This window comes from Tachypleus tridentatus, chromosome 11 (assembly GCF_004210375.1).
Source record: "Tachypleus tridentatus isolate NWPU-2018 chromosome 11, ASM421037v1, whole genome shotgun sequence".
In the NCBI taxonomy this organism is placed as follows: domain Eukaryota; kingdom Metazoa; phylum Arthropoda; class Merostomata; order Xiphosura; family Limulidae; genus Tachypleus; species Tachypleus tridentatus.
In genome coordinates this window covers 98617365-98634692 of record NC_134835.1, presented here as the reverse complement: position 1 = coordinate 98634692, position 17328 = coordinate 98617365, and the positions used below count along the sequence as shown (strand labels likewise).

Sequence of the window (17328 nt, the reverse complement as noted above, 5' to 3'; positions counted from 1 at the left end):
TATTTCAACGGTCAGAGACAGTGCCTTTGGAATACTTTCATTGTGGACCTTTTCCGAAATAAACACAAATGAGAATTTTGTACCGTACAGGAAAGGAAACTAAACACTCTGCCCTACTCGCTCATTGTCTACCAAAAAGAACATGAACAGCGACAACAAAAACAATGGGATAATGATGATGTGATAGACCTTGCAAATTAATTGATTGATAAAAATTACTTTTCATTTCCTGCTAGTTTACCGTCCTAGGCGGTTCATTACCTGACCATCAATGTTGTAGCTTATACTAGAAGTAAAAATAAGATATTGTAGTATAAAGCAGAAGGTGAAACGAAGAACATGTATCGCAAAGCATTCGTTTCTAAGTTCAAAGCTACACAGTTGGCTATTTGTACTACGTTCATCGAAGGAATGAGCCCCGGAGTTTTATTGTCGTAAGTCTATATACTTATTTCTAAGCCTCTGGGAAACATAGTATAAATAAAAAAATATGTGGAAGATGATAATATAACGCATGAGAGACGTGAAGTGAGAAAAGAAAAACAAAAGAATTATAACGTGAACGAAAAGAATAAAATAGATCGTAAATGGGACAAAAATGTCCCCCCAAAAAATGTTGTTAATCTGTTGTATGTTTTATCAGATCTCAAATCCTGATTTTAACCCTGTCTTTTGTATATACTTCAGCTTTTCGTGATTTATTTACATTTTTTAACATTTGTTACATTTGTTAGCCTGCAAAATGACCAAATAGTTTCTCTGCAATAATCAAACATAAAAATAAAACTCAAAGTAACATAAACCAGTTTCACAAGCTAATATTTAGTCGGATTCCCTTGGATTTCAGTACTGCTTCATATCAACATGGTATGCTTTCAATGAGTTTGTGCAGATATACTTGAGTGACTGACTTTCATCCTTCTTCGAGTACTTCAAATTTCGTATTCTGTGTTTGGATTGTGATCTTTCGTTAATCGGTTTAACTCAGTTAATACATTTTCAACCAGATTCAGTATCAGGTGATTGACCTGGCCATTCCATAACATCAATCCTCTCATCTATAAAATATTTTTAACAACCCCGAAATTGCAGAGAAACTTGTTTGATCAATTTGTAGACTAAATGAAATAAGAATATTTAAGGAACTACAACAGGTGCACAACACTTGTTATGAGAAAATGTAACTAAAATAATAAAAAGTTCCGGTATTTACCAAAGTCATGTTAAAATTAGAATTTAAGATCATATTTAAATAAAACTCGTCTAGTTTTACATACTTTTCTGTCATCTATTAAGATATATAATAAATTAACATCCGTTTTCAAGGGGAGACACTTTTTTTGTCCATCCTCCATAGAAACACATATTGTAGGCTACTAACTGCAGATAACGAAACAAAAGCAAGCAATGAAAAAATGAAATGTCTGGTGAAATAACTTTGTTTTGATAAAAGCTAAGAACTTGAGATAATGGATAAAAGAGTTCCCACTAGAACAGTGGCAAGTGTTTGGATTTATAATACTAAAATCACAGGTTCGATTCCTCTTGGAGGACACAGCAAATATCCCCGTGTTGTTTTGCTATAAGAAACGCACATACATATGGATAAAGAATTGAAAGTTATCGGTAAAAAGAGAAAAAGAAAAATAACTTGCAAGTCTCATAATAACTTACAAACGTTCTGATGTATTTTTTCAATAAGAATTAGTTACTTTATTGTATAGTTTATTTCCATACTTAAGACTCTCAATGGTTCAAAGAAAAGCTTAAAAAATGGGACTCGATACATATTGTGGGTACAGAGCAAGTAATCTATTGTGTAACCTTGCAGTTAAACTCTAAAAAATAAAAACACTTTATATTTGATTATCCCACCCAAAACTTGTTCTTGACTAAGAACAATGAATTGTAAAGAATGGAGGATGATTGTACACGTTGTAATTGCTAAGCTCTTAACTGTGCTCTTCAAAAACCCACAATATTGTTTTGTATTTAAAATAGCTGTTTCAGTAAGATCAAGGTTAAAACATGAACTTAGAAAAAATCATAAGAATTACTGTTTCATTATCGAGCAGCACGTTATACTACAGGGTGTTCGAAAAGTCACTGTGCAGTTTTGTAATCATATTTTATTCAGTGTATTTCAAGCCAGCAACTGATAGCGGTGTTTAGAAACAAAATAAGAAGGATCCAGGCCTGTATTGATGCCAACGGGGGTCACTTTCAACATTGTTTATAATTGTCATTCATATTTACCTCCTGAATTCTGTATTGAAACATGTCTGTTAATAAATATGTAAGTGCACAGTGACTTTCCGAACACCATGTATTACATGAAACATTTTTTTTATTAGGATATAAGACTGATAATAAACTCCTCTTAGTGGCACAATGGTATGACTGCGGACTTATACCGCTAAAAACTGGCTTTCGATACTCGTACTGGGCAGAACACAGATAGCCCTTTGCGAAGCTTTCAAAAAAGAAAAACTAACATATTTTGAGAGAAAAATACAAACTAAGTGCAGTGTAGTTAAAAACGGATTTCTAGAATTTAAGTATACAAATTACTGGCTCCAGATACATCTCAGCCGTGTATTGTAGAAATGAGTTTAAAGAAATTCGGATAAAACGGAAATGTATATATATGTAGAAATTAATGACTTATTATTGAATGCTGAATATATATATATATATATATTTCACTGAATTGTGTATGTGCGTCCGTTTTCTTATAACGAAGCCACATCGGCTTATCTGCTGAATCTACTGTTCACTAAATTCCATCTAATAAAGGTATAAACAAATAAATTATCAATTATCCCATTAAATATTGATAAAGGTTTCATGCGCTTATCATCTCTAACTCTCATACTACCAAAGTTACACAATTATTTTAACAATTTGTTATTTTGTAAGAATAACTAAGTTGTTTTTATTAATAAAATATAAAACAATAAAAGGTTTCTGTGCACGGTCTTGATCTGATTTTTTCCATATTTCAAGTATACTAAATAAGTGTATATATATTTATAATATTAAGTTGTTTTGTTTGTACAGTAACTTCACTTTGCTGAAAAGTTCCATACTTATTTTATTTTCCAATTTCCTTTCAGTTTTCTGATTTAGAAATATGTTTTCGACTACTAGAGGGAGCCACATTATAGTTGTTCCTGATTTACTTTAAAAAAAATTGTTTGTTTGTTGTTAATTAAGTCCAGACTTACACAATGGGCTATCTGAGTTCTGCTTACCGCAGGTATCGAAAACCAAATTCTAACATTATAAACTTTCAGTTTTACTGATAAGCCACCTTGGTCATCTTAAAAAGTAAAATGTGATAAGGCGTTCGACATGTTTTAATGTTTTCAAATAACTGAATTATATGTTGTTAATTCCAATTTATGTTTTTTATCCTCATTAATAAAAGAGTAATAACAATACAATTTAATAAAAATAAGAAAATATATAGTGAAAACGAATAGTTAAGCTTATTCGTCCTATAAATAAAAATCACAAAATAACATTCGCAACTATTTGAAATCAATGCAACACTATTTAGTAATGACTTTTTTTACTTCTAAAGAGAATATTGAATTTGATGCACACAAGAAAGTAAAAAACAGTCCACTGTGATTCGCTAAAAATATTAAAATGGTTCAAGCAAAATTGTCACAATTATATTTCCATGAATAAAATGGCCCGGCATGGCCATTAGGGTTAAGGCGTTCGACTCGTAATCTGAGTGTTACGGATTCGAATCCCCGTCGCACTAAACATGGTGGGAGCGTTATAATGTGACGGCCAATCGTTGGTGAAAAAGTAGCCCAAGATTTGGCGGTGGGTAGTGATGATTAGCTGCCTTCCCTCTAGTCTTATACTACTCTACTAAATTATGGACGGCTAACGCAGATAGCCCTTGAGTAGTTTTGCGTGAAATTCAAAACAAAACAAACAAAACCATGAATAAAGCGCCATCACATTCATTACTGATCAACACTGGGAAGACGTTTCATGACTTTTTGAACGTTGACATGTGCTACGTGGATGTCGTCACCAATTGGCATTCCACTTCTTCGTTGTCTTGTCTTGTTAGTAGGTTCATAAGGTTCTTCACCTAGATAAGGTCCTTTAAAATTCGAGTCTTTTTCTGCCTGCCAAAGAACAAAAATTGTTGACTTTATCACCCTTTCCATTTGCTATCAGTTTATAAATTCAACTCATGCCACGTACATTTGACTTGATAAGCTGAAGACTAAATTAAAGTACAAATCGTAAATTATTTAGTAGATGGACACAATATAAGACAGAGAGAATGACATACTGTTTGAATCGTTGCAAAAATGCTGTATCTGTACAATTTTTTTGTGTCTGAGCTCTTTCTACTGTGCATTCGCAGCAAAAACATCAGCCGTCTAAATATTTAATCTTTACAACCATTACAATATTGTCTATTCATTAACATTATTATTATAGAAACTGTCTTAGCTTTATTAGCTCAGTATATGTATTTAGGACTAACTTAAACCTCCTAAGATGGCCAAATATAGTAAAATAATATTGGAATTATGAACAAAAATACTGTTGACAGCGAGGATAATAAAAATATGTTTAAGTAACTCTACTGATTGCTAGGCTGAGTATAATTTTGCTATAAGCACATAGCTTGCTCTGATAAAAAGTTAATAGTAATTAATAACTCAAACTATGCTTCGAGAATGATGACTCACAAACATCTATTTTAATGATATTGTCCAGACTTTTTTAATTGCTCATATTATTGAATAATAATAATACTTTTTCCATCTTCTAATGTGCATCATCTGGTTGCCCCAAACTCTAAGTCAACTGGTTTGATTAATTTGTAAGTAAATTGTTAACTCTAATGTATATAGTTACCTTACTTTGTTTGAAGCTACTAATAATTATTATATAGAATATCATGCTGATAACAACATGACAGACTCGCAAGAATAATGTTGCACATCAGTTAATAGTGTATAATTAACACGACAGGAAGACATTTCATGCTCTGATGCCATAGAAATAAATGAAGCGTTGATGAACTGATGATATTAACAACATAGAGTATTTTAAAAATTAAATGTAAGACTGATCAGATAATAATTTGGTAAGAAACTTTGAAAAGCAAAATATTGTATGGATTTAGTGTGTTGCTTGAATTTATGTAATATTTAATATCTTTTATATACCACTATTGTTATAAATTTATATTTTTTTCTAAAGAATGAGTTATACCACAGATTGGCGTACTTTTTACATATACTTAAATATATAGACATATACTGACCCTTTGATCTGGAATAATTGTAATTATTGAGTATAGTAACGTTGCATACTTGTACCGTTTAAAATCACATAAAGTGTTACCATTCTTTTAAACAGCGTTAATTAAAAGTGAAATAAAAATAGTATATATAACATAAAAAGGGTGATATAACAAATATAAATTCATAATTTTTGAATGACGAGAGTTGAAAAAAGTAACGTCGTTGACTGACTAAAATAAAAATGATATACATTACTGACATCTATAAGTTTATAAATGTTATATCAAATGGTAATGTGTAATGTAGTAGTTTGAGTTGTTTAAAAGTGACTAACTAGAAAATGCTCGGTGGTTAACCTTTTAACTTAGTTTGTAGAGAATATACCCAGTGTGCGAGTGCTCTTATATTCTCATCGGAGGCGAGGAAATACATTATAAAAAAAATAAATTATCACAATATTTTTATAGGTAGAAATTACTGTTGCAAATGAAATATTAATTACATTTTTGGCTGATATTTGTTCGCTGTAATATGAGTGACATTTCTCAAACAAGAATGATGTATCTTACTGACATAAGTAACGTGCCATAAACGGAAAAATATCAGGCTGAAACACTGAAAGCTGAGATGTACGCCTAATGAGATACTGACTAGCTTTCCAATGTGAAATATACATCTTGTCACTTTCGAGATGTGAGTCATGAAGAGGAAATATTCTGGATCAAACAGGAACTCCTTGGGAACTCCATACGTCTCACAAGCATTGAGAAAAAGGCGAATGTTGTGTTTCTTACTCTTGGCATCTGTTCCTGCCTTAATCTCTCTTTGGATCGATCCAGACTTGATGAAATTCATCAGCCTGTCGTAGATGAGATTATAATAGCAAACGTTGTCTTTGAAAAATAGACAACTCGAGTAGACAAATGATTAAAATAATTTTAATGTTATTGGTGATAAAATTATCATGATTAAAAAAATGATGATTCATTCAATTTACTGATTAAGATTTTATTCTCATGATGTCTGTAGTTTATGGGAAACAAATAATCATTTAAGCATACGACCTCAGAATAACTCTCGTTTATTTGTAGATAAGCACAAAGTTAGATAACGGGCTAGTGAGATATGCCCACCACGGATACTAGTACCTGTTTAATGCTTAAACACGAACGAAATTCAAAATAACAAATTTTCAGAATTATATTAGAAGCTATTTGTTAATGGAATAAAAGTAAAACATGTTTTTGAAATTTACATATCAATAAATAAACGTGTGAATAAGATATGTTTTAAAATAGAAGTACTTCAAATGTTATTTTCCTACGATAAAAAATTTGACCTCATCAAACATATTAAACTAGGAAATCTTGCAAGCCAACTACAGGTTAAAATATCTATATTTGCATTATATGTGTGTAAAGTTATGTACGAAGGAAAGAAAAAGTATATTTGGTATGAAGGACACCGAACTGAATTTATTGTTACTCTTGCTAAGTGTGGTTAAAAGGTCTTCTATTAACATGAAAGCCCTTAGAATGTTAAATTCTTAAAAGGATAAAATTGTAAACCAAATATTACCAATTCTACGAAATCTAACCAAATCTATTGCCTTCTCACCAACATCTAAATCTTCTCTAAAGGACAGTCGCCGCTGACACGACAGCTCCAAGTACAAATATAAATAAATATATGTGAACGTCTGTATGCGTGTCTCGTAATCGTTACCTTGTAGAATTGTTTTGATATGGTAAACCTAATTCTAACAACTTAACTGTGTGATATTGAAGAAAATAAAACAAATACATATAATTTTTATCTTCCTTGGCTCGAAGGAGTGAATAAAGTGTTCAGTTTGCGAATTTTAAACGTATCTTTAGTAAATATCGAGATTGCGTTCAAGTTTTTTCCTGTAAGCGTGCTTTGAAAGTAATTGTTACATTATGGGATTTTCTGTTGTTTTTTTTTTTACAGTGATAGGAAGCCATACCAACGTAGCATCCTAAATGTGTTTGAAAAAGTAAACACCCATGTAATACGTGTTAGGTGAAATTCTTAGCTGAAATAATCAACGCTTTTTTAATAATATTGTTTGTTTGTTTGTTTTGTTTTTGAATTTCGCGCAAAGCTACTCGAGGGCTATCTGCACTAGCCGTCCCTAATTTTGCAGTGTAAGACTAGAGGGAAGGCAGCTAGTCATCACCACCCACCGCCAACTCTTGGGCTACTCTTTTACCAACGAATAGTGGGATTGACTGTCACATTATAACGTCCCCACGGCTGAAAGGGCGAGCATGTTTAGTGGAACGGGGATGCGAACCCGCGACCCTTAGATTACGAGTCGCAAGCCTTAACCCACCTGGTCATGCCGGGCCTTTTAATAATATAATTTAATATTTTAAAATCATTCACAGTTTTTGCGTCTTTTTTTTTTTGTCATTTAATTTGACTTGAAATCCATTCAGTAGTAGAATTATACCAACTAATTAGAATACGTTTATTGGTTGGTATTCTTAATGTTTAAATTTGGTATATTTACTGAGTTATGTAAGTTGATAAGCTGGTGTACAATAAATTATGCTCTCTTTGGTAGGTAGTTTGGAGATGATGAAAAAATTCTAAAATATACACATAACAAGCGTAATAAGCTGCATAACATAAAATGCTCCAACCTGCATAATACAACACCATCACGAAGGAAGTACTCGAAGTCTTCCATGCTTACTTCTTCAAGTGCGTTCCACAACTAAATTAAGATCTGGCTTTCTTTGGCGGCGTTTCTCTGTAATGATTAGGTTACGGTAAAATACATTTTATTTTAGATACCACACAATACCATCTTACAAAAATAGGAAAGAAGAAATAAATAACCCGAAGTAATTATTTTATAACACAATGTTAATGTTGAGTAGAGTAGTATCCCTAATGATAATTAGTCACTTGAGTAAATCAGACAGATGTGTTTTCAAACGCGAACCATTTCAGTCTCTTTGTTCTCTATTCAAATATTAGTCGTCACTGCAAACAACCCTTTTATTCAGTGGCTGGTATGATCGGGCACCGAAATCGTTGAAATTTCATGTTATGACAATTCATGTCATGTTTACAACTTGAATTAATAAGAACCACTGAGGCTATGAAAACAACGAAACTTTTATCCTATGCTGAAGAGAATGATTGATAATGACTGTATCTTTCATTTTAGAACTGCCGAACTGTGAATGTTTGAGATAATTGACCATTCGAAACAACATATCAAAAGATTTGTTTCTCTGAGTCCCCATGGTGTTACAAATGGAACTAGAATAACCGTACTATAAATCGTTATCTTTTATTTTTTAGAGAACTGCTAAAACCAGCAACTATATTAACGTATGTAGTATACCAAATAATAACAAAGTGAATATACGTAAAGGTATATACAAATGTAAACATCTGTCTTGGTGTCAAAACATTTTGATTTCTTTATTTTAGAGATTAATAAATTTAGTTTACTATAAAATAGACGTTCTTTCTCAATCTGAAGCTGTAAGTTTAAAAGAACACTGGTGCCAAGTTTAGGAAGTTATATTTAGCTTCCAGTCCTTACATGTTTTAAACAGAGCTGTGACCATTGCTGGTTATCTTAAAATGCATATTAGCGAAATAAATCATACTGTATGATCAAACGTTTATAATAAAACTACCAAAAGTCCATAGAAATATCATTTCACTTTATAATTCTTAAAAAAAAATAAATTAGTATATAATTGTAATCAAAGCTTCATAATATTTTTTTACACTATCTGGTCTTTTGTAGTTCTATATTTTACGTTTTAATTTAGATAATCTTTTCAGGGGTAAATAAATGTGAATTAGCTAAAAGTGATTATTTCAATACATTTAATTATTTTGTAATCTCGGTGATTTAAAAATTAAACATACTTGTTTTGTGAACCTTTATTAATGAACTCGACGTTGCTTTCTATAGTGTGATAACACATGCCTCTGACAAAAAAACAGACGTTTTACAATGACCAATCACACTTTTTAAGAATGATTTGAATAGCATTACTATAGATATATTATTATATTATGTAGAGGTCAACGTTTCCAAGAGGGTTTCAATGTTTTCTATGGAAGTTGAAAAGCTAGCATATCAGAGAGTTTAGGACATGAACAGACTATGAAACCTAATCCAAAGATAATTTGCAAAAGTGCATTAATCTGAAACTAAAGGTCATGCAGGTTTAGGAATGGAAATCGCCCTATTTAAAACATTGAGATGAAGTTTGTCATATCTCCGGGTACCGTTAAAAATACTTTAAAAATATGGTTTGAACTTGACAAAGGCTCACAAACTAAAAGTTTACAAGTTTCCTATTATCCTCAAAATAAATAACTGTTTTTATAACAAATATAGCCGAAGAAATTAGAATAATAATAATAATTCCATTCGACCACAAACTGATAGATTCTGTGATGAAGTTTCATGGACTTTTCTATTTTACTCCGTCTTAAAATGCCATTTACAACCGACGTCCACGTATTGTAAAGGTTCTGTAAAATGTTGGTAATTTTTGTGTAAAATAAAATTGACTTTGCTGTCCTTTACAGAATCTTGTCACAATGGAAAATCAGGTGTCGATTAATAATTATGTTTAGTAGATTGACAATCGATGAATTAGCTCTTCAACATTTTGGATATAGAAAAACTTTCTTATCAAAGGCTATTAGCCCTCAGTATTTACATCAGCGAGTCGAAACATCGTCAGATATTATAAAGAGAAAGTTTAGACTTGAAAAGAAGCAGTAAATCGTGTCTAATTTGTCCAACAGCTGATTTTGTATTATTTTTACTTTTATTTCACTGCAATGTTCAAAGATATATTTGATGTATTAGCGTACTACAGATTGCTTAAAAGGCGTTTGTTATTCACATAAAACTTATGGTACGGGCATTATAAAACTGAAGATTAACAAGTGAAGTGAGTGGTACTTAACTGTAAAACTGACAATATAACGAAGAAGATAACCATTTATGTGTGTGGTGCCAAACTGTGTTATTGACAATATAAAGCTGAAAACTAATCAGTGACGGTTTTGGTATCAAACTATGTTACTGACAGTATAAATGTGAAATGAACCAGTAACGTTGATGGTGCTAAACTGTGTTATTGACAATAAAAAGTTCAAAGATAGCCATTTATGCTTTTTGTAACACAATAGGTTACTACAAATATAACATTGAAGGATATTCCTTTAAATTTGTGGAGACAGATTGTATAACTGACAGTATAAATATGGTTATCTACTTTTGATGTTTGTGATAAAAACTATAATTTTGATATTACTTTCGTGAAGGCACGTTTCCATTGATTTCTCTAATAAATAATTGAATGTTTTCTATTGAAATAAAGCTCATTGATTACAACTGATTTCTTATCGTCTTCATAAAGTAGAAGTTCTCCTTGTTAAATTGTGTTATCGTCTTCATAAGGTAGAAGTTCTCCTTGTTAAATTGTGTTATCGTCTTCATAAGGTAGAAGTTCTCCTTGTTAAATTGTGTTATCGTCTTCATAAGGTAGAAGTTCTCCTTGTTAAATTGTGTTATCGTCTTCATAAGGTAGAAGTTCTCCTTGTTAAATTGTGTTATCGTCTTCATAAGGTAGAAGTTCTCCTTGTTAAATTGTGTTATCGTCTTCATAAGGTAGAAGTTCTCCTTGTTAAGTTGTGTTATCGTCTTCATAAGGTAGAAGTTCTCCTTGTTAAATTGTGTTATCGTCTTCATAAGGTAGAAGTTTTCCTTGTTAAATTGTGTTATCGTCTTCATAAAGTAGAAGTTCTCCTTGTTAAGTTGTGTTATCGTCTTCATAAGGTAGAAATTCTTCTTGTTAAATTATGTTATCGTCTTCATAAGGTAAAAGTTCTTCTCTTTATTTCATTATTTGTAGCAATGTTACAAATTGAAAGTTTTTCTGCGTTAAGACAGACATATTCCTGAAAGCAGCAGTGTGTGTTTTATTTTGTCACGCCTTCTATTTTAATGCCATTTTAAAGTTGATTTAACAAGCTACATTATTAGTCAGATAATTTTACAAAAGCCAAGGCTTTTATTTATATTTATTTATATTAATATGCCTACTCATGACATTTATAGTAAAGGACTAAACTACCTGCCTTATGACATTTGTAGTAAAAAACTAAACTACCTACCTTATGAAATTTCAAGAACTAGGTTACCTTCCTCATAGCATTTTTAGTGAACAAATAAGCTACTTATCTAATGAAATCAATAGTAAAGAACGAGGTTACCCATCTCCTGACAATATTATAGTAAAGGACTAAGCTATCTACCTCTTGGCATCTACAGTAAAGGACTGAATTAATTTCCTCACGGCATTTAAAGTAAAGAACTGAACTTCCTACCTCATGATATTTACAGTAAAGAACTAAGCTAATTATTTCATTACATCTATAGTAAAGAGCTAACTACCCACTATAAAATGGCCTATAAAATGAAGGACTAAGCTACCTGTCTCATGACATTTATAGTATAGAATTGAACTACCTACCTCATAACGTATAGAATAAAGAATTGAGTTACCTACCTCATGACATTTAAAGAAAATAACTGAATTACCTACCGCATGACTTATAGAACAGAAAAATTAAAAACCTGCCTTATGACATTTATGGTAAAGAATTGAGCTACTTGCCTCATGGGATTTATAATATTGAACTAAGCTACCTACCTCATGACATTTATAGTTAATAACTGACCTACCTACCTTATGACATTTACGGAACTGAGTTACCTACGTCATGAAATTTATACTAAAAGAATTGAACTACCTACCTTATGACATTTACGGTAAAGAACTAAGCTAAGTATTGCATGAACTTTATAGTACAGAATGGATTACTTACTTCGTGAGGCTGAAGTGCTTGTTCTACTGATGTTTGTTGCGACAGAAGAGACATCTTTAATGAATTAGCCTGCCCATAAAATATAAATAATTATACAATATTCTTTACAGTAGACTCTTGTTCTTGGAGATAAAATATTTCTACACAACCAGCCTAATGCACAATATCATCTATTTGTTATCCTTACGCGTATTCCAGTTCTTTCCGGTTTTGATAAATATACTCACGAAAGTCAAGTAGTATTGACGTCACGTGCGCAGAGCCGAATTTAGGAACAAGCATCAATAGATCTGTAAGTTTACGATAAAGTTTATATTTTGTCAGCAATTTTGCTCAAGCTTGCACCTAAACTCAAAACACTTATGTATATCTGATTTTAATGTTTTTTATTATATTGTTTAAACATTGTTTCGAGAAAGTACGTAAACTTGCAAGGTGGTAGAAAATGGAAGCACTGCTATAGTAGCAAAAGAAACATTGTAAATCATTATTCAATTGGGAAATGTTTATTTTAATCAAACTGAACCATCATAAGAAAACAAAGACAAGGAACCCCCAGACAATAAGGAAAACTAACTGGGCGCCAAACTTTAAAAATCAGAATATACGAGAGATAATACCGACATGCTAATAGTGCTAATCACAGAACTGGTCACTAGTATCCGATTGTTAACAGAATTGAAAGTTCAAAGCTAATGATATTCTAATTCTAGTTTTTAATTATAAACTAATATTTCTAAATTTCTTATCGCAGCTGAACTGGGCCCGGCATGGCCAAGCGTGTTAAGGCGTGCGACTCGTAATCCGAGGTTCGCGCCCGCGTCGCGCCAAACATGTTCACCCTCCCAGCCGTGGGAGCGTTACAATGTGACGGTCAATCCCACTATTTCACTATTCGTTGGTAAAAAAGTAGTCCAAGAGTTGGCGGTGGGGGGTGATGACTAGCTGCCTTCCCGTTAGTCTTACAATACTAAATTAGGGACGGCTAGCACATATAGCTCTCGAGTAACTTTGAGCGAAATTCCAAAACAAGCACCTGAACTTACTGTAGTAGCGATGTTTATATATTTATTAAAATACATAGTGCATTATGTGTTATTAGTAGCAGAGACTTAACTTCTTTATGCAAGATTTTTCTTTATCCTTTACCCTCTATGTATGTTGTGTCCTCTGGTGTTTCTACGCATAATCAAGACTAAGTTCCCTTTCGGTTCTGTAACCAATAATTTTATTTTACAAAAAAAATATACAAATATACAAAAAATAAAACATAAGTCAAAGGAGGGGCATACCTTTTTATTTTTGTACGGATTGTATTTTATCATGTGTCATAATTTCTCTAGTATATGCTTATTTGTTGTTAAGAAAACAGCTATACGATGGGCTATTTTGCCGTGCCCACCACGAATATTGTAACCTGTATTGTTTTGTTTTTGCGGTGGGAGTCCAAATACGTTTTTCTGAGCCTTCAGGGATCATTTATCAAGGTCTTTAATATAGTTAATTAACATTTTTTTAAGTCAGCCAAAGTTTTCCTTTTAACAAAACTGGCCTGGCATGATATCACACATCTGGCATGACCAGATGGATTAAAACGCGCGACTCGTAATCTGAGGTTCACGGCTTCGAATCCCCGTCGCATCAAACATGCTCGCCCTTTAAGCCTTGAGGGCGTTATAATGTGACAGTCAATCCCACTATTCGTTGGTAAAAGAGTAGTCCAAGAGTTGGCGGTGGGTGGTGATGACTAGCTGCTTTCCCTCTAGTCTTATACTGCTAAATCAGGGACGGCTAGCGCAGATAGCCCTCGTGTAGCTTTGCGCGAAATTAAAAAAAACAAAAACAAAACTGAGACTGTCATTACAACTATTTAATCTATTAAAAGCAAAGTGAGTTAATTAACCCTCGTAGCGTATGCATTTTACCCTTATAAAAGACTTATTTTATTCAATTTGTGTGTTTACGAACTAAATTCTTAGAGAACAAAACGCTTTCTTGGAGTGTTTAACGGAATTAGTAACTTTACCTTTAAGCTGCATAACAAGTAATATGAAAATAAAATCTCCTTTAATCAAATGGAATTCGTTTGAAGTTGAATGTAAAGCTACACAATGTGCTATTTGGGTTGTGTGCACTACGAATATCGATACTCGGTTTTTAGCATTACAAGTCCGTAGACTTGCCGCTGTGCTAAAAGGGGAGCAATAAAATGTACTCTAAAAATTTATTTTCGAATCTTAAAGCATCGCAAGTGTTATACTTCTAGTTTTATCGTACACCTAAAACTTAATGTAGTGCTACTCTAAGTCATTACTACAGTATTTATTATACAGACATAAACTCTAGCTACCTCAAACAGGTAAGTGTACTGTTTAATAACGTCAGAGACTTCTAGTAATGTTATATGTGTGAAATCACAGCCCAATAAGACTGGCAGTAATTGAAATTACACCATGTTTTATTCCCCCATTAAGATGGTTCAGTAAGAATAGTACGGTATAATATCATTTTATTTGCATCATGGTTGTGAATCATCACGGGCAAAAAGGTGTTTTGCTGTAACAACGCGTTAGAATTAAAACTCTATAAATATTAATATTTTTTTAAAGTTTTCAAAGGCGGACTTTTAGCAGCATTATCTAAGTTGAACATTATATCATGATAAATCTGACAGCAATTTAAATCGGAGCTTATTTATCTTTCTCTTAATTTGGGCGGGTTGGAAAAGTACAGACAGAGAATTTCTTGATACTAAAACATTTTGATTTCGAAGTTACAAAATAAACGGTTTAAAAAAGATAATTCAAATATATTTGTTACGTTGCACTTAATCGCTCTTACAAACTTAAATTATATATAGACTGTATTAACTAAAGTATATAGGTACCAAATAACTTACTTGTATTACATTCCAGTCATTTTCCGAGTGTTAATTTCACTATGTACTGGTATCTTTATTCTTTGCTGATCCTATTCACTAATAAATAATGTTAGTCTATATACTCTAGGTTCTTTTACCAGTAAGAAAGAAGTATTAATGCAGTGCAATTTACGTGTGAGAGAAATATTTCAAGTGAGATAATAATGAAATAGCTTGTTTCTAGAATGTTAGTGGATCATTAATCTATCTTCATTATAGAGTAATCAATGCATCAGTAATAATGGTGTTTGAGTTGTCTCTCTAAATTACAGAAGATATGTTGCTGTCGAAGTCATGTACAGTCTTCAAAATAATTATCATTACTAGATAGGAATATGTAGCTTACATAAAGAAATTCTGTTTATTACAACTTGTGAAATACATTACGTACATGTATTGAATCGTATTAGTATTTATATTAGACCGAATAAAACACAATAACGTCTTTTTTATAATTAAAGATAAAATATGAGTTATAATATGTTTATATTACTCTTCGATACTAATTAGTAACTAGTTTCTATCCTACCTTCCGATTGCTAATCTACTGGCGTCTCTGTGAAACCCTCGAGATGGACTGTTTCTACTTTGGAAGTGGTTGTAATTGGATCCACAATCTTCTCGATACAAAGGTTGGCAGGCGAGTCACTCATCCAAAAAACAGAGAATACAAAACTTAGTACTTAAACGTGATCTATATTTTAAACTTATAATTTTGATATTTATCTTTTGTACATGTATAACATCGTATTTCTAAAATCGAATTGAAACGTTATAAATTAAAATCTTAACACTATCGTATTTTTAATGTGTGTTCCATGCTATATATTTTGGTGTTATCTTCAGTAAGACATGGCTCATTATGTTTCAGTTAAAGGCTTTTTTTCCACGAAATTATTGATTATAATTCAATTTTACATAGTAAAATATAATATGAACAAATAATATATGGTAGAGAATATCAGAAGTTTACTCTAATCAGTATAGCTGTGATCTCAAAAATTATGAATCCACTTCTTTAGTTTCCACTTAACAACAAACAAACAAGATATTTCTATAGAATGAAAATTAGACAAGCGTATCAAATGCTTGGTGTAGGAACCAAAAATAATAATGAATATATTATATTATATTATTCCATTAAATAATGTAGTCTTAGCTTGTTCTATTTATGCAAACTATGATATTAATTTAATTCTAAAGACACAAGCTACCTAAGAACTGATTACCTTACCAAACGTATTTAGCTAAGATTGGATTCAAACGAAAAACACAAGATATTAGACAATTTGAATACATTTTATTATAGTATTTGTTTAAGGACTTAATTTATTTATAAATAACAAGAAACATATAATTCTACTTTGTGAACCGAGTAGTAATACATCATATCTGGTTGGTAGATAATACAATATACAGATTAGTTCGCTAGGAGGACAGCCGTAATTCTTTGGATTTGTAATGCAATAATTAGCGGTTCGATCCTACGAGAAGCAATAAACATTACTTGTTAATTGCTACAGGAACAAGACCTTTCTTTCATGTACACCGGAAAATATTGCAACTTCGGCAGGATAGATTATAAATCACTAAATCTATTTTGTTTTCAAAGTAGTAGAGCTTTTGTTCATCAAAATATTTTGTTTTCAGATGCAAATTTTACTCTGTATTTTTCTTTGTTTAAAAAGGTACTTTCACTAACGTAAAAACGTTGTTCTTAAATACATTTCTACATATTTTCATTATACTGCTACTATAATTAAATAAAGTTTCAATAAGAAGATCACACTTAAGTATCAGATGAAGCTTTGGACTACATATAGTAATTGGTCTTTCTGTTTATGTTTAATAGGGAGAAATTATTTATGTAAATAAAACAAAAATTTTTTATTATGTAAATTTCATATCGATACTTCAGAATACTTAATTATGACTACAAAGCTTGATTGATACAAGTATTTATTATTATTTATTATTTACGTCGTCTTTTGGTGTTACTTTTCTTCTATCAGTAATAAAGATTAAAAAAGAAATAAGAATGGTATCAATATTCACGAAATAATTCAAAAGAAACCCTCAAAAAGGATATTTTAATATAAGATATTAAAAAGAGCGTTGCTAATACTTAAAGCTTTCCAGGGAGTCAGTGGTAAGTCTGAAGGCTTCTATCGTTACAAACCGAGTTTTGTAATCCTTGGTGGGCAAGAAGAA

At 31.6% G+C, this 17328-nt stretch overlaps 1 protein-coding gene across 2 annotated transcripts; it reads right to left on the bottom strand.

Moving 5' to 3' along the window:
- Positions 1–1689: 1689 nt before the first annotated feature.
- LOC143232876 (myophilin-like) lies at positions 1690–16178 on the bottom strand. 2 transcript variants are annotated; one of them, XM_076468871.1, is made up of 6 exons: positions 15647–16178; positions 15097–15174; positions 12198–12266; positions 7961–8070; positions 5943–6150; positions 1690–4154 (listed from the first exon to the last, which is right to left on the bottom strand). In XM_076468871.1, exons 4-6 carry the CDS (start codon positions 8005–8007, stop codon positions 3987–3989), a joined length of 423 nt encoding a protein of 140 aa, XP_076324986.1. In that variant the 5' UTR covers positions 8008–8070; positions 12198–12266; positions 15097–15174; positions 15647–16178; the 3' UTR covers positions 1690–3986. The 2 variants fall into 2 exon arrangements, with proteins under 2 accessions (XP_076324986.1, XP_076324985.1); XM_076468870.1 differs by lacking the exon at positions 15097–15174.
- Between the last annotated feature and the right edge of the window lie 1150 nt (positions 16179–17328).